This window comes from Epinephelus moara, chromosome 13, assembly GCF_006386435.1.
Source record: "Epinephelus moara isolate mb chromosome 13, YSFRI_EMoa_1.0, whole genome shotgun sequence".
In the NCBI taxonomy this organism is placed as follows: domain Eukaryota; kingdom Metazoa; phylum Chordata; class Actinopteri; order Perciformes; family Serranidae; genus Epinephelus; species Epinephelus moara.
Window position 1 is genome coordinate 28,046,386 of NC_065518.1, and position 26,377 is coordinate 28,072,762.

At 38.9% G+C, this 26,377-nt stretch overlaps 1 protein-coding gene across 2 annotated transcripts in view; it reads left to right on the plus strand.

The window, feature by feature from the left end:
- Positions 1–26,377, plus strand: part of LOC126399539 (zinc transporter ZIP11-like) — a 188,265-nt gene that overhangs the window by 87,212 nt on the left and 74,676 nt on the right. The window contains exon 5 of one of the 2 annotated variants that reach the window (XM_050059568.1): positions 22,389–22,530. In XM_050059568.1, coding sequence (XP_049915525.1) covers positions 22,389–22,530 — 142 coding nt within the window. The remainder of the gene's footprint in view (positions 1–22,388; positions 22,531–26,377) is intronic. The other variant, XM_050059569.1, reaches the window with a different exon arrangement.

Consider the following 26,377-nt stretch of genomic DNA (forward strand, 5'->3'; position numbering starts at 1 on the left):
TCTCCAGTCCCCTACATCTCTTAAACTAGTGCTGTTAAAAACACAAAAATGAACAAACGATTCTTTTGCATGTTCAGTTCGTACTGGAACTGCAGGTACACATGCCTCCAGGGAAAAGCCATATGCTTGCACTCTAAAGTCTTTCAGTGACCTGCCTATTTGTCTTTTATGTCAAACTGCCAGCCCCCAGGTTAAGAATCGGTAGTCATTAAAGAAGTGAAACTAGCGTGAGAAATGATGTGTGGGAGAACAAATTAATCAATAAACTAACATGAGTGAGAGGCAGTTTTAATACAGAGAGGGATTTGATTGACTGTAAAGTTTTTATTCCTGCCTCCTTGTGCACAATAACATAACCATTATCAGCAGAATATTTTCCTGGAAGTAAAATGATTGAAGGTTTCAGCAAGAAAGTAAATTTAATGATTGGTGCAGGTCACCACAGCCACCAGTATTGATGGGAGTGTCGGCATCAAGAGGTCCTATTAATAAAGCGATGGTTTGAAATATCACTCCAACATGAGTGACTCTTCTATAGTGCATGGCCTGATGTGAGGGCTGAATGATTTGAAGCTCAGACACTGCTGCCACTTTAGATTGCTGCCACTATTTTCTCCCCAGCGGGATGTCAATCATTCACACAGAGATAGCTTTCTGACACAAGTAGGGGAGCCCCCTTAAACACAAACATTTGAGTGCTGCACAAATTTCTTTCATATCGATAAGAAAATGACATGTTGATTTAGAGATTTGCACTTGAAAATGAATGAAAATGAGTCCACAGAAAAACACGTTCTCTTGGTGAACAATACATTTACTGTACCTTTGAGGTTATCCATTACTGAAACATTTTCAGGTACATGGCTGCACTGTACTGGAGATCCTCTATTGACTCATAAGTTTGTTTACATTTATTCCCAAGAATATATTTTGAAAATAAAAATAAAATAACTAGAATACTTCCTGTGCGCAAATCAGACCGCCAAATGTTTCAGTATCACTGGAGACTCCAGAAGCTTTTAAAGACCCCCTTCAGACATGTTTTAAAAAGCATACAAATTATTCACTTTTAATCGTTTGTGTCTGATATGATTTAAAGAGGCAACAGATAGGATTCGTTTTTTTTTAGCTTGGCGCCACCTAGCGTCAGTGGTGTTGCGTCGCACTGTCGCATCGACCAAATTGACCGTGGGGATCAGAGATAATCAATAATATGACTCTATTAGACTCTCTAAAATAAATAAAATGTAGGCTGTAAAGCCACCGGTATACCTCTATGTATATGTAGAATGAGAAGGTGTGTGGACACTATACTAAATAAATGAGAGAGACCGAGCAGCAATTATCAGATTTATCTGAAGAAAAAACAAATCGTAATGCAGATAATTATACCAGAATGCACAGTACAAGTACAAACAACTCACAGTAAATTATACCAATATGTACAGCATCAGTACAAACAGCAGTAGACACAGTGGAATACTACCAGTATGCACATGTAAACAGTCCTGATTCTAGAATAAAGGGTACCGTATGGAAACGATGCGGCCGGTCCAGTGTTCACTTAGGTGGGCGTAACCTAGCTGGGTGATGTCCGTCGATAGCTGCCTCCGTGAGAAGAGAACAGAAGGAAGGGAGGGGGGCATCACTGTCCGAGGGCTGCCGTAGAATGGCAACGAGGATGTCAGCTGACCAACACTCGCTACCCGGTCCCTGGTTGCGGCGATTTGCAATGCTGGCCAGCTAGGAATGAACTAGCAGCCAGTACAGTACAGTCCTCTCTCGGCTAGCTAACATTTAGCCGTGTTACTTACTGATCCATTAGAAAGAAAGCTAGCTGGACATCGGTTCTGAAGCCTCTTTGGTCACGGAGCTGCCTCCATCTCTTGAACGCCTGACTGAGGTTTACTCTTGTTGTTCCTCTTCTTTTATCACTCTCCTTTTTGCTCTTCTTTGCCTCCTCAGACAGAGGAGCTTGTTTTCTTTTGCTAGGCCGTTTTTCACTTGTTTCCAAACTTTGTCCGTCTGCCATTGTGCTCGTGACTCAACTATCTCATGCCCAACTCCTCATAAGGACCGGCTCCAGTCCCTGATTGGCTGACCGACCAGTTTGGCAATACATGACGCCTTTCCTGCCGTAAAGCAGATTTTTTCCGCGAAATTTCGCCCCCGGTGGCAGAAGCTTATTACAAAGATTGCAAAGCCACTAAGTAACCTATGTAAATGCTGATAGTCTGATTTTACTGTGTATACTACCCTGTGCAACCCACATTATTTTCATAATGATATATTTATGAATAGATGCTATCTGTTGCCTCTTTAAAAAAAAGAAAAAAGTTTAATTCGCTTGTTAAAAAAAAAATCTAAAATGATATTTCCTCCTCATCTCTCTCAAAAAATCTGAAAAATCCATATCTTACTAATATGTACATATTGTTTATTTGGGGCAATATATCAATAATATATTGATATAATTTATTTTTTTTAACTCACCAGATTGTTGTGGCTGTTCTATTATTTGCCTTTGGCATTGTTACATTACTGATGATTCATCAAATATCTCATTGTGTAAATACTTTGTGAAAACACCAATAGTCAACCCTACATTATCATCACAATATTGATATTGAGGTGTTTGGTCAAAATTATTGTGATATTTGATTTTCTCCATATCGTCCAACTGTAGTGTACGTTGTTTACAAAAGCTGAACTACTAATGTCAACTACTGCACTGAAAAGTCAATTCTCAGTGTATAGACATAACACCAAGTTGCATACTGGACCATGTTTGGCCTCCAAACTGGTTGTGGCGTCATAAAATCCTGCTTATACGCTCACATATTAACCCTTTGAAACCTGAGCAAATTGGCTCGATTTGAAAGAAGAAATGAACCAAAAAAAAAAAAGCAAAAAAATTGGTAAAAAGAGAAAATTGAAAACAAGAAAATTAGCACAAAAAAAGAAAGAAAGACAGTTGCAAAACAAACAAACAATGAGATAACCTGGAAAGAGAGATTAAAAATTATAATAATTCTGTAACATGGTTTTCTTTTGAGTAATTTTCAAAATCTTTTTTTATTTATTTATTTTGCAATTTGTGGGACATTTCTTACCAAGTTTCTCACTGCCTTTTTCCCCATGTTTTTGAGAGAAATCGCACCAATTTGCTCAGGGTTCAAAGGTTTAAATACTGGCGAAAGGCGTCTGAAAGCAGCACAAGAAAAGTGATGTTGCTTCCCAGAGTTTTTTTTATAGACAAACTAAGTTTCTCTCCACATTCAGTGTCACTCACCAAGATGCTTTGTGAGCAGCCTTGAGGTCTAACAAACATGCTGAATGCGTTTCCTTCCTAATAAAACATTTGCAAAGCCAGCTTTAAAAGTTGAAAAGTTGCAGTGTTTATGTCAATGTTTACTTGCTTCCATTCTTCTTCATTGCTTTTGTTGGCACATTAGTGTGTTTCTTAACATGTTATTTGTCTTTTTGAGAAATATACTTATTTGCTTTCTTGCTGAAAGCTAGATGAGGAGAGTCATACCTTCCTCGTGTCTCTACTCTATATAAAACTAGAGCCAGCAGCCAGTTAGCTTTTATATATCACAAAATCTTGAAGGAATATCACGATGAAAATCTGTGTTTGGAGTATCATAGACACACTGCCTGTAGATTTTGGAAAGTTTTCTTTAGTCAGTTTTGATTCCAGCAGTTACAAGTGACTCCAGTGTTAAGTGTAGTGTCTCCTTTAATTCTGTGAAATGTGTGTCTTTAATAATGCCTCCAGGCCAGTTGCTTAACAGGATGTCAGTTTGACATCATCATCATCATCATCATTATCACCATCCCCACTCAGATGTCAACAGGATCCACACCTTATTACACACACCCAGATGTGTGTGTTTGTACGTGTGTGTGTGTGGGAGCCTTTGTGTGTTGGGTGTTAATGTCAAAATGTTATTTTATTTTTCACCAGTCTAATAACTCATTAATTAAGAGCTGAGTGCCAGACCAGGAGACTTCATTTTTTCTGGCAGGATGTCAGCCCACATGCACACACACACACACACACACTCTCACATGCACACGGTATACACACAGATTCATGTCATCATCGATTAGGAGGGCATATGTGCTGATCAGTAATGACAGTGTACGTTTGTGTGTGTATGTGTGATCCTTAAAGGGATAGTTTGTATTTTTTGAAGTGGGGTTGTATTAAGTACTTGTCCGTAATCAGTGTATTACCTACAGTAGATGGCAGTCAGCACGCTCCCAGTTTGGAGAAACAGGCCGAACCGCCACGGAAGCTAGCAATGTAATGCTGTGGATGGAGGTAGCAGCAAAAAGTATTTTAGCCACCTAAAAAAGTCAATAGTGTTTACCTTAAATTCAGATGTTTACCTTTCCATCAGATAGTAATTTCCAATGGTGAAATGAAGTTGTTATGTCCATCTTTGCTGTCTTCAAAGCTATCAGAGTCCTTTGACAAAAACAGTAATTTTACCTCTCAGAACATGGGAGTTGCTGAAAAACCGCTCCCTCGATCTGTTAGTTTGTTGTGTTTTAAAGGGTTATTTCGGTTTCATGAAAGTCACACAGTAACACAAACCACTCACTGATTGAAGCAGCAGTAGACTAGCAACTGTCACGTTCTGCTAGGTAAATTACTGTTTTCAAAGGAGTCTGCTGGCTTTAAAGAGAGCATAGATGGTTATAACAGCTTCATTTTACCATTTTAAATTACTGTCTGATGGAAAGCTAAAGTGGTGAAAATATTCTACAGTAAATGCAGCATACATTAAAACTAATATTGACTCTTTAAGTAGCCTAAAATAGGTTTTGCTGCTGCCCCCCATTCACAGCAGCACTTAGCTTAGCTGTTGTCGCAGTACTTCTGCTTGCGTCTCCAAACTGGGGGCATGCAGACTGCCATCTATTGCATTTTATACACTAATTATGGATAAGTGTCCCATACAGCCCCACTTTAAAAACTCAGAACTATCCCTTAAAGGCCACAATAATTGTAGAAACAAGAAGAGATGAGAGTCTGATGTCCGCATATCAATATATTTAATATGAACATATTACCATACTGTGTGTAGCCAGTGGGTTTAGAGACAGTAACACCGTAGTTTGTGCTTTGTTGATAAAGCTCTCATGTGACAGTAATTAATCATGCTGTTAATGTATGCAGATTTGCTGTGAGCATTCCATACCGTATATATTCTGTCCCTAAAACCTTTTTGATTAATAGATAATCATCACACATGCACACAAAACCAACAGGGGCATTTTCTGGATCAGAATAACATGGGTAGAAATATGGTTGTACTGTGCTGAAGTTACACCGAGTTGAATTTGCCTGTTTTTCTGTAGAACATGATTAGGTTAAGCAGTTACAAGATATATGAAAATGAATGAGGAAACACTTTTGATTTGTGCAGTGCTGATACTCAGGTAGCAGATGTTTAGCAAAGTGTAGTTTGTTTGTTGCATCCCTACATGTAATGTAACCTGAACCTTGTTCTTAGCACAGTGCTAACTCTAGCTATTATCATAAATTAATTTTGTTTCTAAACTATAGCATTATTTAAATTATAGGACAGCACATTTCACACCATTGTAAAAATTATATGAGGCTTTTTAAGTTAGATGGAGCACACCGTCCATTCAGCCTTTCTCCTGCAGTGTTAAAAGGACAGTTCGAATCTTCACTCTCAAAAGAAGAAAAAGCAGTTTCACAGTTGGCTCGTTCCATCTGTGAGGAGTCACTGGAATTCACTTAATTTCAAATTAAATTACTAAAAATAAGCTATAGAAAACGAAGTAATTGTAATTTACTTTTACAGCTGCAAGTAGAGAACCATAAGGACTATGAGCATGTATATGCCATGGCATTTAGATGCCAGCGCTGATTTAAATATCCTTTGGGGATAACACCTCCAGCATGCTGGAGACAAATTTGTTTTCATCAGCTGTTGGGGGGTGTTTAACGGGAGAATCATTACATTATTAGTGTGGTAACACTCACAGCACTGCACTGTACTAATTAACCAAAGTATTAGCAGGGATAAATTGCCAAACATTACACATCCATTTTCAAGATCTCAAGCTGACCTTTTCTGTGCTCACAAAGGAAAGAAAGAAATGTGTATGCTCCTATAAGGTTATGTTCAAGTCCCATTTTGTATACATCTTGGAAAATGGTATTTTAATGGGTTCTTGTTGGTATACCAGTATGGGTGTTAAAGGTCAGTAACATGACATCACACTGAGCAAGTGTGATAGAGTGATACACATGAAAACATGCTGCACCTTTTAAGGCATCCATAATCAAGATGTTTGTGCGTCATCGTGTATACTGTATGTACTGGTGGCTGAATGAGATTTGCCTTAAAAAAATGTGGAATTTGTCACACCAAAGCCTTCTCTTTGAACAAGTGATTCAGTTTCTCACTCTCAGCATGTCAATGTAAAGGAACTATAACTTTTCTACACCAGTAAGAAAAAGTAGGAAGCTTGATGTACTAGATAGCAAGCAGTACATGAACTCGTGCCTCTTTGTATAATCGTATTTGCATTACGTGTTTTAGCAACCTGATCTCCCTCCAAACTCGTCAAATACCAACACTTGGTTAGTAGCCTTCAGCGTCAAAGTCCGACTCAATGAGGCACCCTTTAGCTGTAGTCCGAGCGACACTTTTTGACACCCTGAGCAGCTGCTGTATTATAAAGAAATAGAGAGAGTTCGCAAAGGGCAGGTGGGAGGTGAGTCAGATGGGTCAAAGAATTACGGACTTTCACCTGGGAGACTGTGTCCTGTGTGAAACCAAAAGTCAATCAAGTTACATTAATAACCACGTAATGTGCTAGTATGTGTAGCATACTATGCTGGTAACATATGCCAAATAACGTATGTGATGTATGTCGTGATGTTACAGTATATCAGTGAAAAAGTCACTTATCTTAAGCCAAACCATGATGTATTTTCTTCTAAACCTAACCATGTACTTTTGCCGGTTAAACCTAAGGAAGTAAACCTAAAAACAAAGTTTTGTATAAACCTAAAAACTCACATTCTAAGTTAAGTTTGAAAAGAGACTGCTGACATTTAATGAGCAGAAACTGTAGATTTCTTGTCAAAACGGAAGTTTATTTTGAGTAAGTAATGACCGTGAATTGGCATGCCATCCCTAAGGCCCCTTTTTAGATGACAACAGTTTCTCTAAAAACGGAAAAGTCTGTCCTTTGTTTATATGACAACTTTATTGAAATGATCCCCGTTCACACGGAGCCGCAAAATCTACTGGAAACGCTGTAGTATGCATGCCAGGCCAATGGGTGGCAGTGTAAATTTGCAAAGCAACACCATACCATGACGCCACGCGCCTGCGCTGAAGTGCCTTCCTCTACAACGCGGTGATTACAAACCAAAACAAAGAAGAGACAATGGCAAAAGCATGCAAAGATAACTTTGTCTGGACGGACGACAAGATGGAGTTGCTACAGTAAATCTACACTTTGCTGGAGAAGCGTTGATAAATTCAACAGGGTGAGCAGCACAAACAGAGCTCGGCATTGTTGTTGTTGTGATGATCGACTTTCTCGCGCATGCCTAGTGACTGGAACCATAATGCGCATGTACGAAAAGTCTCTGTTTTCAGAGGAACTTCATATTGCAAGTTTACATGACAATGGAGATGGTGCCATTTCCAAAAAAATGCACTCTGGAACCTGTTTTCAAAACGTTGCGTTTTCAGGCACCCAAAGCGCTGCTGTCTGCCAAAACGCAACCAAAGTTTACCGTTTTCAGTTGAAATCGTTGCCGTATAAACGGGACCTAAATAAGCAAAACTGATGCTGTAGGGTACCTTGAGCATTTCACACATAGGTCCAATCAACAAGTGTCGGTATTTGACACTTGCAAGAATGTGTTGGTTTTAACAACCAGTTGCCCTCTAACAAAGTTGAAAGGTGCAGTCAAACATTAACATGCTGACTATATTTAATATTAGTAACCTTTGGTGTTATGGTGGTGTTAATGGCAAAGCAGACTCTAATATAGTATAAAACAGACATCAGAAAGTAAACTGAGCTTTGAGCGAGTACGTGGTAACTTGGGGTTCAGGGTTCTACAGCAGTATGTGTAGCTATATGACTGTCTCTAAATCTCTTATGATTTGTTTATCTGCCGAGTTCTACCAAGCCAATTTAAACTTGGACTTGGACACGCTATGATAATCTTAAAATTGGTAACTGTTGATACCAGTTGAACCCTTGTGATGCCTTTTATTTTGATTAACCAAAGGTTCTTGAATCTTGAAAGCTTCAGTGAGTTGGAGTTTGGAAAAGACTTAATTGCATGTGGGTGTGAAAACTGCTGATCTACCAAAACAGGTGCAGATGAAATGAATGTTGATCTGCAGAAGATCTGACTTGGGGTTGGCTGGGTCTGGCCACTTTCTCAGTACTCCTCTGATCTATCAAGAGAGACACACCAAGTGATTCAAGCATTAAGCTGCAGAAGAGAGTCATTTATCCTCCCTGCCTGGTTGCTAACAGCTCTGTCTTTGTCGTAATGATAGTTTAAAGTCCCTGAAAGGCCTCACTTTTCAATTTTAAGCTTTACTGAACCATCATTGCCGTTGGGGGTGATCATTTCAGAAGTGAAGCTAAATGGGGTGATGCATAACTGACCCCAGATATGTTTTCGAGTTGAATTTGTTGCCGTTTCCCGAAACATGTATTATGTATTTGCATATTAATGTGCTAACTGCTACCCAAGGTATAATGGGATGTTGTGGCAAAAGGCCCGCTGTGTCATTGTATCCATCCCTTGATTATTTCTAAATGTCAGGTGTTCAGTCAGAGTAGAAAAGGCCATTGAACCGCCGTGCCTCTATGGCCAACACCATTGGCTAAAATGTCCATAAGTGACAAGGATGACAGTGACTAGTAATTTTCTGGATGAAACAAAGGAATGTTCAACATTTATTTAAATGCAAATTAATTCATTACAAAGGCAAATGAAAGAGAAAAATGCATTACAGCCGTTTCTAATTCATGCGTGATACGGAATGCATTTATTTTGATAGCTTTGTGAATGAAGAGTTGAATTTCTGTGGTGATTACAGTGTTGGGGGCTGCTCTAATAACAGTCCTGGTGACCTCTGTGTCAGCTGAAAGGTGGGAATTGGATTGGAGGTGCTTTCTTTAGACACTGTCATTCAGATTCAGTACAAAAGTCAGTTTTAAAAAGTGGTGACACACAGGGCTGTTGTTAGTTAAAATGAATAAAATTACTATAGAACTCCAAACTGAATAGAAAACTAAGCAGAGGTGCTTTTTTCCAAGGTGGGAATTTATCAAATCAAATTAGCAACCAGTCAAATTGCTTCATCCCAGTTACCAAGTGTATCACAATACTTAAAGCAAAATGTTATAGAACTTGACAAAAGAGAGGTCTGGCATTGTGAGGTTACAGATCCTTGGTGGCTGTATTGGAGACATGATATTTTAATACTGTACATTAGAATTGGGCAACAATTGGGTACATCACTGTTTTTTTTTCTTGTTTTAGTGGGTTATGTTTCTCATTTTATTTTGCTAAGTTGATGGTTTGTCTATGCAGGATGAGTGAGAGCCTGTGTTCCATCAGCCTGACAGTAGCTGACTGGAAAATTTTTACATATTGCCCAACGGTTTTATACATATGGCTTGGCAAATTATACAACATTAGAAAGGGTGTAATGATACACTGATCTGGATCGATATATCGATTTAATGACCAACAATCCAAAATGGAAACACTGATACATATCGTCATCTTTAAGACTAGCCTTTATTTTGAAATTCCCATGGCATGCCTGTATCAGCATTTCCATCCAAGGACACCTCCTCACTAAACATTCAAACAGTGCATCCTCCCTAGTGCCAGGCAGACAATGGCAAGCAGCCAAGAATGACTAATATTGTCTTATATTGATAGCAGGCCACTGAATTGAATCAAATCGAAATTGTATTGTGGCGGACTTTGTGATATCAGCAAAAAATTTGTCTTTGTCTAAAGAATCAATATATTGTATTATAATAAAATGTATTATTTACACCCCTAATCATTAGATGTAGTTAGTTGCTGGGCAGCTGTTTTCCAGTCTTAATGTTTGTTAGTTGGCACCTAAGAAAGCATGTGTTCCTTTTCATAAACAGCATCCTTATGGCATCTATAGTTGCCAGGTTACACATCTACTTTGTTTACAGGTAGTATTTGATCATGTGTATGACTATGGGATCCAAACTTGCTGGCTACCATTCATCCTGCATTGTTTAATTAAACTGATGCCAAATGATCTCACTAATCTACAGGGGCAACTTTCCTCAAATGCAGCCGACAGATTGTTTCGTCATATTTAGATATAATTTTTTTTGGTAATCATGCACCCCGGTTTTGGTATTAACTAAACATGAGTAGAAATTTAAAATCATGATCAACAATGCATAGTACAACACTGTAGTGCTTAGCTGTGGCTGAAAATGAGGTTGGTGATACTATACTTAATGTCAACAAATCCCATAAAAAGACCGCAACCAACAATTTATTAGCAAACGTAAAGTACCCTAAGGTTGACACAGAAAACCTCATTTGAGAAATTCAGGAGGAGCTGTAAAATATTGCAATTTTTGGTGCCACTTTTTGTGCCTCCCCACCAGCGTTTTGTTTTCAGGTTGTCTGTATGTATGTACGCCTGTACGTATGTCTGTCCCATTCTCATGAATGCAATATCTCAAAAATACCTTGAGGGGAATCTTCAAGTTTGGCACAAATGTCCACTTGGACTCAACAATGAGCTAATTTGATTTTGGTGGTCATAGGTCAAAGGTCAAGGTCACTGGGATCTCATCTTTCTCGTTCTTGTAAACGCAATATCTCAAGAACACCTTGAGGTATTTTCTTTTCTAAATTTGGCAAAAAATTGAAACTTGGATTCAGGTTTAAACTGATCAGATTTTGGTGGTCATAGGTCAAAGGTCAAGGTCACTGTTACCATACATCCATCATATCCTGTGAACACAATATCTCAAGAACATCTTGAGGGATTTTCTTCAAATTTGCCACAAACATCCATTTTGAGTCAAGGATGAACTGATTAGAATTTGGTGGTCAAAGGTCAAGGTCACTAAGACCCTATCCTGTGCATTCTCATGAACCCGATATATCAAGAACACAGTCAGGGGACTTCTTCAAATTTGGCACCAATGTCCACTTGGACTCAAAAACTGAGTAGAATTTGGTGGTCAAAGGTCAAGGTCACTGTGACCTTGCATACATCTCATTCTTGTGAACACTATATCTCAAAAAGGCCTTGAGGGAGTTTCCTCAAATTTGGCACAAACATCTGTTTGCTTTCAACGATAAACTGATTAGATTTTGGTGGTCAAAAGTCCAAGGTCAAGGGGAAGATTTATCAAGGGGAAGAAGCATCCATGTATTCACAGACGTAGATGTAAATGCAAGTTGACTGGTTCGCGGATGCATGCAACCACGAGGTGGTATAGATATACATATTAATATGTAGATATTCCTGAATATGTGTTTCATATGTATGTGTTTCCTGACATGATGTTTCAGTCCTATATTTATAGGGTGTTGACACAGTTTGATTTATATGGTCAGAGGGAGAGTGTGGCAGTGAATGTGCTCAGAGCAGACAGCTGGTGGCAGTTGAAGCAGAAAAGAAATTAGCAGTAAAGTTGTCAAGTGGGAGTAAATGTACAGGGTCGGTCTCACTTTACTATGGCCATCTATCCCTGGAATATTCGGAGCACAGTTTAGCACATTAACCATACAGGGTCCAGCACATACTAGGTTTTGACCTAGTCTTGTTTATTGTCAGGCTTTACTTATTAAGCTTGATTTGTTATCCTGTGGAGATGCACATAGACATCAACACAGAGAAGAGTGTTATGGATGAGTGTGTGCCAGAGAGCTTGTAGAGGAGCTGACACACACAACTCTCAAATCTCAACAACATGTAATGCAAATCCCGTCACACAAGCAAAGTGGTCGATGGAACCATCTCGTGGTAGAAAAGGCTTTGTCCTGTCCATGTACGCTGATAAATCCTTATCCCTCATGTTTATTCCCCAGATGAAGTGGGTTGTTACCGACTGGAGTGAAATTGATTTCCATTTTCTGATTTCCTCTATATGATGTTTACATTGTTGTTTGCAAAACCTGACATTGCTTCCTAGTAGACCTGTACATTACAACCCCAAAATATATTAGATTCACACTCACGAACATATCCTAGTGACACCTGTGTACTTTCTCTTATTTTCAGCTCGAAAAAGCATTATTTGAGATTTAGTAGGATCAAGTCATTGTTGGTTTTGGTCTTTCCAGGGGATTTTTCGACAAACAGAAAAATACAGAATATCCTCAGCCTTATCCTTTAATCCTGGAGAGATAGTAGGGATATAGTATTTATCAGATACAACACTACAAAAGTAAAGTAGATCATTTGTGGCAGACAATTTCAGATAAGTAAATCAGTATATTAGTAGTTGCATCGTATGACCTGTATAGTATCACTGTAGTTACCTAGTGTATGTAAGTATTTAGGTGTTATTTAGAATAATGTTAGAATATTATTGTTGACCTTGTCAATGACATTGCTGGCATCTTGTGTATCTGATTATTGATAGTATCCTCAAATTGTAAATGTTTTCATTGGACTGCCAAATCTGAGCAACTAACTTAGATGTCCACATGGAGGGATTGTGACTCTGAAAGGTTTTTTTTTCTGCTATGAAGTCTCTAATAATCTGTTTACTTTGAAAAAGTTTTTTTCTTGATATGTGAGCACCAGTAAGGGTTAGCTCTACTTGAGAAAGTTTGTCTCCATGATCAAATATACTGAGTCCACTCAATCGTCTGAAGTGGAGATAGAAGGAGTGTGTAAATCAGAAGCATCTAGAGAGTGCAGTGTGTGTGTGTGTGTGTGTGTGTGTGTGTGTGTGAGTACACTTTGAGCTTGAGTGTGTGGAAACGCATGACAGTGTGAGTGTGTTCCTGAAGGGAACGGGGCAGTTGCCACTTCAATTTTTTTCTCCTCTTTCTCAACTCCTGCCTTCCTCGTCAAGCTGTGACAAGTCCTCTGAGACATCTCTCCTGCTGTAACTTTCACACAGAATGAATCACACAAACATCAGATAGCTGGAGTACTTTCATATAGAGTCCAGCCATGGCACATGAAAATCTGTACTATAGGCACTACTTTGAGAAGACATTGGTGGAGACATCTACCAGTTTGTGAAATAGTAAAGTTAAACTACACTTAAATTCTTTAAATGTGAAGATTTTTGTGGGTTACACAGATACACTTCAGCCAGTTCTCTGCATACTAGTTCTACTTTTCATCTTAAAAATCCATGATTTCAGTTTATCTCAGTTGAGGCAAGATAACATCATCAGAATTTTTGCAGATAAACAGTTTGTATCTGTTTAGAGAGCTGCCAATAAAAATGTATTGATTTTGAGCCAGTGAGCCTCCACTCCCACCACCTCCAGCTGGGACTACGTCCAAAACTGTGATCTAATAAAAGAAAGAGTTTGTGGTTGCTTTCAGTGAGCTAAAAGGTCAGAGGAAGGTCTTTGTAATGAATGCAGCGGTTTGTTTATTGGCCTTATTATTATAAAAAATAGTCAGTTAACTACAAATTTCATATATTTTACATATTTTACATTCTAAGCATACAAATATGACCTTTTACAGGTAGTAGTGCTGTTTTGATTTCACATTTCGCAGTAGACACATGAAGTATCATCACTTGTATTGAGTAACGTGTCACTAGTCTCAAGGTTAACTATCAGTACCTTCAATAGAAAAATTCTCAATTTTATTTTTGTGTAATAAATGAATACCAAACACATAAAAACAATATTTTCATTATATAAAGAATCATTAGAACATTTGACTTTAATATTATATATCTTGCAATCTCGGATCCTTCTGCTATCAGTTTGATGATGATAAGCATGGGGGCAATGACCAGTATTTCAGGAGATCCAGTGTAGCAAGCGGATATCTGAGTCAAGACTTCCTCTTCTGTGTGCTGGTCATTTTGGCTATTAAGGATAAAAATAAGGATTACAATCTCTATAAATAGAGATAAATCTTTACACAAATGCAGAGAAAAAAATAAATGAATAAAAATTGTCGTCTCATGATGGCCAGTGGGTTCCAAGATTGTTTTATAGCCAATGTGTTACTCCTCCCCAAATTGACTATTTACCTGCCGCTCATATGTGATTGGTCAGTACTACTCGGACTACAAATGGAAACCAGAACTCTTCTGATACTAAGGTCAAAAGGTCAAAGGGCAACGTCACTGTGACCTTGCGTCCATCTCATTATTGTGAACGTGATAATTAAACTTTGCCTTGAGGGACTTCCTCAAATTTGTCAGAAACTTTCACTTGGATGCAACAATGAACTAAATAGGTATTGGTGGTCAAAGGTCAAGGCCAGTGTGACCTTGCATCTCTCATTCCCATGAACACAAATATCTCAAGAAGACCTTGCAGAGATTTTTTTTTTTTTTTTTTAAATTTGGCACAAATATCCACTTGGACAAAGATTAACTGATTAGATTGTGGTGGTCAAAGGTCAAGATCACTGTGACCTTATAAAATATGCTTTTGGTCATAATTCAGGAATTGGTATGCTAATTATGACATTTGACACAAATGTCTAATAGGATAAAATGATGTTATGACATTTTATATACATAAGGTCAAAGATCAACCTCACTGACTTCATAATTTTCTACAAAAACACTTTTGTGGCCATTATTTAATGCCATAACTCAGAAGCAGAAGGGGAGACATTTGTTCAGATACTTAACTGGTCACACTAATCTTGGGTGCCCACCTTGACACTATGCTAATTGTACAGATCATCTATAATGTCAGGGTTCAAGATGTGTGTGAAGCATCCATGTTTTAGAGTATGCAGCTTCTTTTCAGCAACATTTGAAGCATTGTTAACTGTCCTACCAACATATGAGTCTGTACAGCCATGGATGTAAACTGTAACTGCAGCTTGACTGGTTCATAGACATACAACCACAAGATGTTAAAATTTAGATTGATGATAATATGTTGATACTGGGGCATTAGCACTATATAAACTTTCTCAGGGGTCTAAGAACCTTGAAAGGAATTCGGGAACTTCACTTGTGTGTTTAGCAGAGGAATCAGGGACCAAGTTTATTTCTCAAATGAAGACCCAGTGGCATATGGAATTTGTGTATAGCTTCATTCACAAACAAAGGGAGTACTAAGTGACACCAGTACCACTATCAGAATAAGGAACAAACATTTCTTGTAATATTTATTATTGTTACATCACCATTAAACATCGCATTGTTTGCAGCTGCGCCTTGTAGCAAAGCATCTCTGATGTTTACTTCACATTGTTACATCACCATTAAACATCAAACACACAGCAAATTGGAGACAGGTGCTCTGAAGTTTTCAGTTTTCTTTTCCACCTTTGCATGTCGCCTTTTCATCCATTCATTACATCCAGGTTAAGCATCAAAGTCATGCCAAAGTAAATACCAAAATCAGGATGACTGTGTTGTTGCTTCCTCATGTGTAAAAAAACTGCAAACACTGTTGTCATTTTTGAATGTCATTGGTTTAATTTGCCTAATCCTGTTATATTCCTCAGATGTGCCAATAACACCGACAGGAATGCACAAACAGGCTTCTTGGTTTTAGTTTTCTGTGGTTCCATAATGCCTAGCTGTTTGGTGTAATATAAGGTTAGCAAATTGGTCACTGGTGGATCATCAATCTCAAGTTTGTGTCAAGTCCTTGCAGGTTTATTTTAGTTCAAAATTGAGATCAGTGGGAAGCAATTATTGCTTGGAATAAAAAAGAACAAAAACATTAAAGACTATGCATCATTTTGAAATATGGGCCATTCCCTTGAATCCCATTTCCTTATTACCTTGTGTTTCTTCTTCCCCTCTGTGGCTGTGTTTGCACACTTTAATTTTCTTCTTCTTGACTGGGAAAGATATGTATGAGCAGCTTTTGTCTTGGTTATAATCAGAGACAGCTGATCATGGTTAGGGTTGAAATGGGTACATTTGTTTCATAACTTCACTTACATGAATATTTCACATGACATTAACTATGAGCCTGTTTATACCAGGCATTAACATGCATCTTGGGTTATCTGATCACAAGCTGACATTGCTAAAAAAATTTAAATGTAAACAACCACTAAGATGCATTTGACCGCAAATCTTTTATTGTGTAAACGTGAATGTGTCCTGATGCGTTCCTGACATACATCATCAGTAGAATACGTAGTGGCTGTTTTGGTGACAGCATGCTAATGCTCTATAACTTGCCCATTTTAAAATGAGTTGGACAAAGTGTTGACCGTCCATTGCTTTGCCCTGTGGAAGGAGACATGTTGAATTCAGCTGACAGCAATATATCCAGCTAGAGCCTACCAACACAACTGCTAATGTGACTAGCAAGCATGCTAGCTAGCAGCTAGCAAGAGTGTGGACAGAATAATGTGGATAGGCCTTCTGATCTTCACGCTCAAGTTACAGGCAGTAACAAAATCTAAACACAAGTTATCAGCCGGAGATGCATGACAGACACAGGTGTGAGCAGCGATGTGTCTCCTTTGTCCAATTGTGTTCGGATCACCAAAACACATGTTAATACCAGGTTTAAACAGGCTCAAAATTGACTTTTGGTTCACATGGGACATGAGCAGCAGTCTCCTGGGAAAAAGTCCTGTGTTTGTTTGATCCATCCACCACTACACCCTCCCACCATTCGCTGACTTTGTCACGCTTTATACTATGCCATTGCCGCATATGGGTTTACATTGGAGTTAGTTGAAAGCCTGGTACGTGCTGAAGGCTACTGTCCAAGCTGCTTTATTTAACGCCCTGGGGATGAGAATGGTTTGCTCTTTTGGTTATGTTAAGTGGTGTCATCAAACATATTCACACGGTAGCCTGCTGATTGCAGCTGCATATTTTGAAGGTAACCAAACATTTCTGCTGTGAAAGGACAATTAAAGAGGCTTGTTCTCAAGAGAGAGGGAGGGAAAGAGAGGAGGGGAGATGAGGAGCAAGAGAAAGCGAGAGAGGTGACTTTCAGTGATCAACAGAGCCAGACCGCTGCTGCAAGTGGTTTAATGGTGAGCTTGGACCTGCTGATGAGACTGTATCATGGGTCATCACCAAAGGTTACTGAGGGTTAGGCCTGCTTGAAATGGTATATGAACTGTCTCATCATGCCACACACACACACACACACACACACACACACACACACACACACACACACACACACACACACATATTTAGCTGAATACACACTTACTCAGACATGCCCACACACATATCAACACAGTACAGGATGGTATATTCTGCTCTCAATAACAGATGCATACAAATGGTCATGAAAACAGCGAAGATTGAAAATGATCAATAATTTAAGCCTTGAACCGGTGAACTGTCTTCTGCTTTAACAACAGCTTGTAAAATGCATGTAATATTTAAAGCAAATGCAAACTGTTGGCATTTTAATAAATTAGAAATGTATAAAATCTGTATTTGTGCCTGCTGGTCAGGCTGCATTCTGTGTTTTCAGCCTAACAATTACACCACATCATCCCCAAATGTCATGCACCACCTAACTCATTAGTTTATGCCTTAGCAAACTTCCTCCTTTTTTTTTTTTTTTTTGCCTCTGCTGCATTCTTGATTGCATCCTTTTCATACGCCCCATTGCTGCTGGCGTGAGTAATAACCAAAGAACAAGACTGACAAATACAGTTGGAAGTGAATTCACTGCTCAGAGAAAACGTTTCCACAACAATATTTTCTGTTTTGTTTCCAGCGTTATTCCTCATACTTATTAAAAAACATTTATTTTATTTTATTCCCCCTCAACAAATCTGTCTTTGGCACAAGACACACTAAAAATCATGACTAGTGCAGCCATCCCCATTTTGTAGTCACATATCCAAATAAATTTGATTTTATAGATATTTATTAGTACTTTTGGAAAGTTATTGTGTGCCATCTGATAAATAAAGAGACAACTATTATAATACCGACAACAACAACACCAAAGACAATAAAGACATAGGCAGCAGGGCACCTCTTTTATACTATAGACTTATTCAACACGTCATTAAAGTGTTCCACATATCATAAGATGAAGCATCCTCACACATAGAAGTTCAGTTAAATGTGTGTAGTCTGAAAATTCATACTTAAAGTGGGCATGCAAAAGATGACCTCGTTAAACACATACTTGCATATCAAGGTCTAGGCAACAGGACAAGATTTTGGTATTGAAAGAGTTCTGGTTTCCATTTGTAGTATAAGTAGTAGTGACTAATCATGTTTGAGCAGGCTTTGCTAGCATGCAGGTGAACAGGCTGTGTGGAGAGCTTAAGACATGGAACGCATTAGCCAAAATGTAATCTCCGAACGCACTGGCTATTGTTTGACGACAGTTTGGCTTTTTTTTATCTTCATTAGCTCTATCTGGTCAACTGCAACTCCATTCTTGTGTCTCAAGTTGTGTCTCGGACTGTGGATAATATAATGACCAGTGCATGAAAGATGATGTCTTGGCCTGGATATCCACTGGCTATGCCAAATTCCCCAAAATATTGGCTGTTGCCCCCAGAGGCTTCATCATCATCAGGACGATAGCCAATGGGCTTTGAGATTGGGAGATTGGGAGTGGGGTGGGGATGGTGGATGCTGTGTCACCTAGGCAAGATGCCTGCTAAGCTGCAGACCACTGTTTGAGACCAACAAACAAACCATTTGTGATTTGAGTCACTGGTGAGCCATTGCTGTTTTCCAGGAGCTTTTCAGACAATAATTGTGGGTGTTTTGTAGTGATCTGTTGCTGTTTTTATAGTAGGGACAGTGCCCCAAAAAACGGTAAATTTTTTACCAAGACATCACTGCATTTCCTGCTGGGATAGGGGCATGAAAAGTGGTGGTTTTTACCAAGATATATCTGCTTTTCTAACAAGGAATTTGCTTCCAAAACCTTGTATTTTTAGCCAAAACATGTGTTTTTTTGTGCCCAAACCTAACCCCACGTTAGTCACATAGTTGTTGAAACATTAAGTTTCAAAATATGGGCTACATAATAACATGCAAATGCAGAAATGCACAATGTCACTATTATTTTTGGACAGGTCAGAGTAGCTTTTGTGGTCTGATGAGACGAATATCGTCTTTTTTTTTGTCCATCAGACTTTCCACCATGTTACACTGCACATCATCAAAAACATACAATCCCTTCGGTGAAGTATAGTGGTGGCAGCACCATGCTGTGGGGTTGTTTCTCTGCAGCAGATCGCCTGTGTGTAGTCAAGGGGTTTCAGGCTTATGAGGGCAGAGGGTAACATGAAGTGTGCAGTCTGCTGGAAACCTATGACTTTGGGAAAGATTGGTTTTCCAGAAAGACACTGAGACCCAAGCATAAAGCCAGAGCTACACAGGAATGGCTTCAAAATAACAAGTCAATGTCCTGGAATGACCTAGTCACAATCATGATGTCTCTCAAATTTAGAGTTTGCAGCTGGACTTCAAAAAGGCTGTTCACTCACCACCCCCATGATATCTGAAGGGCTTAATCAGTTTTGCAGAGAGGAATGGGAAAATTGCCGTGTCCAATAGGTGATAGAGACCCATCCACATACATTCAAGGCTGTAATTGCTGCCAAAGGTTCATCTCGTAAATACTGACTGAGAGTTACTATACAATGTAAACAAGCACTTAGTATTTTATATCTGTAAATACAGTAATTGCCTTAACTTTGACATAAAGGGTCATATTTCCATCACATAGTCTAAGTGGTTCCCCATAATTTGAGGCTTGACCGGTGCTCTTTTAATTATGCCATCACATTGTGCCTTATTTCTCCTGCAATACTTTTATGGAGTACGACACAGAATTAGCACAACCAACTGTTTATCTAAGTGCACCTGACCCCTAATGTTCTGCGCACTGTGACGCACACAAGCTCTGCCAGTTCTCTACCTGCTTTTAAACAACCTGCGACTAGACAGTAATGGAGGTGTCGCAGTGACGAAGGGGAGGAAATATGGATGCACATGTTTTTTTTAGCTCTTACTTTTAGAAATTAGTCATCTAATGGTTTGCTTTTGAATATAGGTGGGCTCTGTTTTCCTCAAATTTGCCATTTTCTGTGATTCATTGTTTAGTCTTGTGTTTATTTGTCGGCCTCAGATAATGTCTGACATGAAAATCATCTGATAGGATAGGCTATTTTATTTGTCGTGGGTGCTTAAGTTTTATCATTGTTTTGATACAGTAACTGATCAGCAACCACATTGTTTTTTTTTCTTCCACAAGGAAATCAAACTCTTAAAGCAACTTATTTTACAAAAAACATAGGTGCTGATAATAGACACAAAGTCACACAAAGACACTTGACCAACCTGGCTTTGCATGTTAACATCCTAGCATTGTCATAGCAACCCTAGTAACAGAGTAACATTGCAGGTCATAAACAACCTGATTAGGATGAATGATTACTGCATGCCACTTTTTGTTTCCTCTGTCTGTCACCTGAATAAAAAGTATGTATGGGTCCACCATTATTCCTCTCAGTTTGTTAGATACTGTTCAGTGAAAAAGAAAGAGGCTGACTGAGGATGGCAAATGCTTGTTGACAACAGGCAGAATCCTTCCATCCCATTCTTTGTTATGGTGGATTTGTGGGCTCTTTTGTTGATTTAAATGTGTGCTTCCTTAAGCACAAGTATGTGTCAAGTTGCCAGTATTGTGGTTTAATGACTGAGTGAGAATCATATTTGTCTTGCATATGAAATATGCAATACAAGTAAGATTATGCAGACATGAGTAAACCTTTCTTATCTTACTTGAGAACACACCACTCGCTGGATTATTATTGGTCTGTAAAAACAAATGGTAGCTATGGGTTCATGCAGTAGGCTGAAGTTTCACAAGGTTGCTATACAGTGCAAGTTTTAGGAGCCCAGGGACCTGCTGATCTGTTTGTTCATATCTGCAAGGCTGGATTACCAATCATGCAAAACAGGAAACTGACCTGGGAGCCTAGATCCCTCAGAGTGTCTGCATTTTGTGGCAAGTAATTTTTGGTAATCTGTTTAACTGTAGTTTTATGTATGGGAACATGGGAAAGCACTCGTAAAGTCACAATGAGACGGAAGTTACACTGTCTTAAGCTTTTGTGCTGTGACATATTTCCAAGTGAAAGGAATTTGAGTGGTGTACAGTTACGAGAAGGATTTATCATTTGATTTGACCACTAAAAAGTGAGCAGGCTTAGAGTTTAGCATGATACGGAGCTATAGCAGGGTCTGCTGCTGCACAGACTGTTGGTTCGGACCATAGATACAAAAAAATAACGCATTACCAGCTGCGCCAATGGTACAGAATGGTATACACTTCGGTCAGAGACATGTCTCAAACAAAGTTTATTTTCCCCTGATTTTTCTCTCTGAAAAAATACCATGTAAATGTCTGAATGTTTAGAAGGGCCAGTGGAGAGTACCAATAACAAACGCTACTTAACATATATATAATACAGTTGTGACAGGGCTGCAGTTTTAAACACATTGTTAACATTGTGAAACAAGTACTTGGTAAGGTTTAAGCAAAGAGCCAAAGCTCCAAAGCCAAAGATCATGGTTGGGGTTACAGTAAGAATGCTTGTTACGCAACTAAAGAAATGTAGGTAGTTTCGGTGTGTAACATAAGTAAACATTAGTTAAAAAGTCAAAGTGGACCTTTGGTTTCACATGAGATACCAACAGTTGTCTCCTGGGTGAAAGTCCAGTGTTTGTTTGACCCATACATCCAACCTGACCTTCTCTGTAAGTGGACTTTGTCGCTCTACTTTGGTCACTAGCGGTCACTGCCTTACATTGAATGTAACTATGTGTTGTAATAAGCTGCTTGTAAACGTGACCTATATCTTCTATTTCATATGAATATGCTCAGATCAAAAGTTGCAAATCTGGCATTTTGCAACATTGAAGTACAGGAATATATTGTATGAAGAGTTGTCTTGTAATTAAGTATTTTTACATTGAGGCATTGCTACCTTTATTTCAGTAACAGATATCGGTACCTTTTTGTCCAATGTAAATTACGTAGCCATTTTGAGGTAATTTCTAACAGTTACATATCAGCTTGTTATCAGATTAGGAACATTTCTATAACATTAGTAGGAAACTAGGAGACCCATAAAATTAAGCGTTGCTTATGATGTTCTCATTCTCTTGTCTTCTGCTATCCACAGGGTGTAGGTGCTGACCCCCACATTTCCTTGGCTCTGCCCCCTGAATCCAAGCTGTCCAAACAGAAAGTGGAGGAGCCCTCATTCCAATTCTTGGACTCCGATGAGATGACCATCAGGATAGGTAGAGCTGGACCTCTCTCAGGCAAGCCTCCCTTCATATACCCACATCAACATCAATTTGTGCTGGATTTAAAAAAGAAACAGCATGTTACATGTTATCAAAAAGACCTACAGCTGTAGCCACTGCAGGCCCACTTTTCAAGGCAAGTATCAGGCACTGATGTAAAATAAAACTGCATGAAGAGGGACTGTCGTGGCTACCACTGTAAAATCTCACCCAAAGCTTCTCTGATGGCTTCTTTTTACTGTCCTGATGTTTCTGTTTTCCATTTTCTAATTCACCTGTCTGTCTGTAACACTTAATGGGTTTTTTTCCAAACTTTGAGTGGTGTTTCAATCTTGATAGCTCTTTGAAATTATCCTCTGTTTGTTTTCTGGGGTGCGAGACACTAACCATTCTCCATGCTATCATTTCACTCTACGCACACTGAGTCAAAAACATACTGTAGTACACATTAATGTTGTTGCTTACGTCGATTTTATTTTTGGTCTGTAAGGTAGACAGTGAGACTAATGTTGTTATTGTGATACAGAAAAAGCTGAGGTGCTGATAAACACATCTCATTTTCCAACAAATCAAAGAACGATTATAGCATGATGAGCAATTAGGGAGAAACTGCACAGCCATCCTTGTGACAAAAGAGAGCAACATGGTGGAAAATTAGAGTACAAATAAAGGTAGAAAAACAAATGAAGTGAAAAAAAAAGGAAGCCGGTGTTTGGCTGTGTGAGAGTGTGTGTGTGTCTAAGCAGATTGGGGCTGTTTGTTTGTGGCAGATAAATCAATGTTGTTCCCTCGCCTCACTGGCTGGTAACATTTTGAATACAATTACATTTTAATTAATCTGTTATATTCAGTGTATTCTGACACTGTGTGCCTGCTGGCTGTCTCTCACTGGGCCCATTAAAGTCAAGCAAAACAGTGGCTCTGGATTATACACACTGTAGTTCGATTCATTTGGTTCTGACCACGCTGGCTTTTAGTAGACCAACCGTGAGAAATAAGATGAGGTCATATGGACTGACAGGTAACTTATTAGTTGGACCGCTTTGGTGATGCCACCCTGCATCATCAGAGCTACATGGACCCATGTGGGTAAATCAAATTCTGGTGACTAACAGCAGGTGATGCTGCACTTTAAAGTCTGTACTAGGAGTTGTTGCTATGAACTATGAAAGTTCACGGAGTGGGACACTCAGCAACCCTACCCCTAATTTTATTTGGCAGTACAATTTTTTTACTGGTAAAAATGAAACCATGGTGAAGTCCGTTCTTGTTACTAAGTCCAAAGAAAACTATTTCACCCTTCTGGGATATTCTTGGTGTGGCACCAACTTAGCACCTCATCTGTTTTGCATGAGTAACACTCACAAAGCTCTCTCAGGTGTGTCCTCTCAGGTGTGCCCCTCCTGATTCTGAGTCAAGTTTTTATGCCTCCATGCCAGTGACAGCCAAGGCTGGGTCCATTCATCCATGTTTGTCTGTCCCATTCTTGTGAATGCCCTACCTTAAGAATGCCTTGAAGGAATTTCTTGAAATTTGGCGCAAACGTCCACTTGGACTCAACAATGAAGTGATTCGATTTTTATGGTCAAAGATCAAGGTTACTGTGACCTTGCGTCCATCCCACTCTCATAAATGTGATATCTCAGAAACACCTGGACTGAATTTCGTTAAATCTGGCTCAAACATCGGCTTTGACTCAAGGATAACTGATAGGATGTTGATGGTCAAAGGTCAAGGTCACTGTGACCTCACATTTTTGGCCATAACTCAAGATTTGTACACTATTTATGATGTTTCCCACAAATGTCTAATAGAATAAAGAGATGAAGTGATGACATTTTATATCCAAAAGGTCAAAGGTCAATTTCACTTTGACATCATAATGTTCTGCAAAAACACCTTTCTGGCCGTTACTCAAAGCCATAATTAAGGAACAGAAGGGGAGACATTTGGTCAAGATACTGAATCTGTGACAGTAGTCTTGGGTGCCCACTTTGAAATGGTGCTGGTTATATAGATCTAATTTGTTGCGTGGTTGTAGATGTGTGTGAAACAAAAATGTGTTAGAATATGTAGCTTTTTTGCAGCAACATTCATACTTAAAGCATTGTCTGCTGTCATGGCTACACATAAGTCCGGACGGACATGGATGTAAACTGCAATTTGACTGGCTGGCAGTAATTCTGGTGGGCTGGGCATATGTGGAAAAACTGTTGCAGCGGGAACCTACACTCAAAACTAGTTTTTCTAAGGCATTGCTGTCTGTAATTCTGTAAAGTAAAAGATCTTTTCACAGCAGATATTTTGATGTCTCACAGCAGGAAAAGCACAAGTGGAATTAATAGGATAAACGATGGTTCGGTTCCAGTCAAGGGTCTAATAAGCCAAGTTAGAGAGTCACCTTACACAAAAGCAAGGCTCTTAAACATGCACACCCAAATGGAATCATTCATTAGTCATTAATGATTTTAATTACACCTGTGCTTTTACTGCTGACAGGATGAACTGTCTGTTGTAAAAAAAAAAAAGTTAATTTGTGCAGACACAATTGAAAGTAACCTAGCAACCTGAGCACTGCTAATTGATCAAAATCGCTGGGGGACTGAATCAATTGCTGCTAATTCCTTTGTGACAGTGTGTGCACCTCTGAGTCATTTTATCTGACTCACTCCTCCTCTTCATTTCCTTCATTGTCACAGTGACCTCACATTTATCCTGAGATTTTGTAATAATGCTAATGACATTTTTAGTTTTAAATCTCAGGGGAGTTTGATTGACCACTGATGTGAGGACTGTTGTCAGGTAGAGATCCAAAGAAAGCTCAGTGAAAAGTCTTGAGCCGCCTTGATATTATTTTCAGGGACACATCAGTGTTCGCAGCTGGAGGTGTTCAACTGAAAAACAAGACAAAGGGAGAAACAAAAACCCTCGAAAACTCACACAAAAAAAGGAACAAGAAGCAATATTCGTGACCAGATAGAATGATAAGCTACTTATCAAATATTATTTCTAAACCCTTAAAAAATATCTTTTGAGAACACTGTCATTTCAGAATAGTCAAACATGGCCATGAGTCCCAGTTGCCCTACGGTGATGGTACATTTCCTGCAGCTCTGCGGTCCACAGATTTGATATATATTTCAGGCTACGGATCACTTACAAATTCATTGCATCCCTGTGGCTTGCCTGAGGGTATCCGAAGCGAGTCGGCCAACACAGTAAACAGAAAAGAGCACACATATATATATAAATAAGATTTGTTTGATTCCCATATGCCCCTTGGGGATCACATTGCGTTGTAAGTCACTGCATGCTTGACTGTGCTGTTCAGAGTGCAGCATATCCAATCTGCTGTACACAGAGATATTTGTAGATTGGAAATTGTATTTCCATATGTGGCTTGGGCTATTATGCATTTTTTTTTACATCAAAAAAGTTATCTAACAAAGCCTTAAAATACCACACTGTGTGAAAGAGTCTTGCAATGAAGGGCTGCAATAGCACAACTGGGAGTTAACTGTGTTCTTTCTTGGCACACATGCAGTTGGCGATAACTTCGGCAGCTCTCCAAATTGTTAGTCATTTTCAAAACAATGGGTCCTTGATTTAAGACAGGTAGAAATAAGCAGGCTGTGGACCGTCAATTTTCACAGCTGTAATGACATCTTTTGCAATCAGAGAAGCCAATGTTTACTTCATGAATTTGTTGAAAAGACTGTCACCAGCTGAAATGTAAATGTTTCTAGCAGACCTTCTTTTTTTTTTAAGGAGACCTCTGTAAAGGTTTCATAATATGTTATTTTCCTGTTGAACTGCTTATCTTATGCACATAAACAAGTAAGAGATTAGATTAATGCTACCT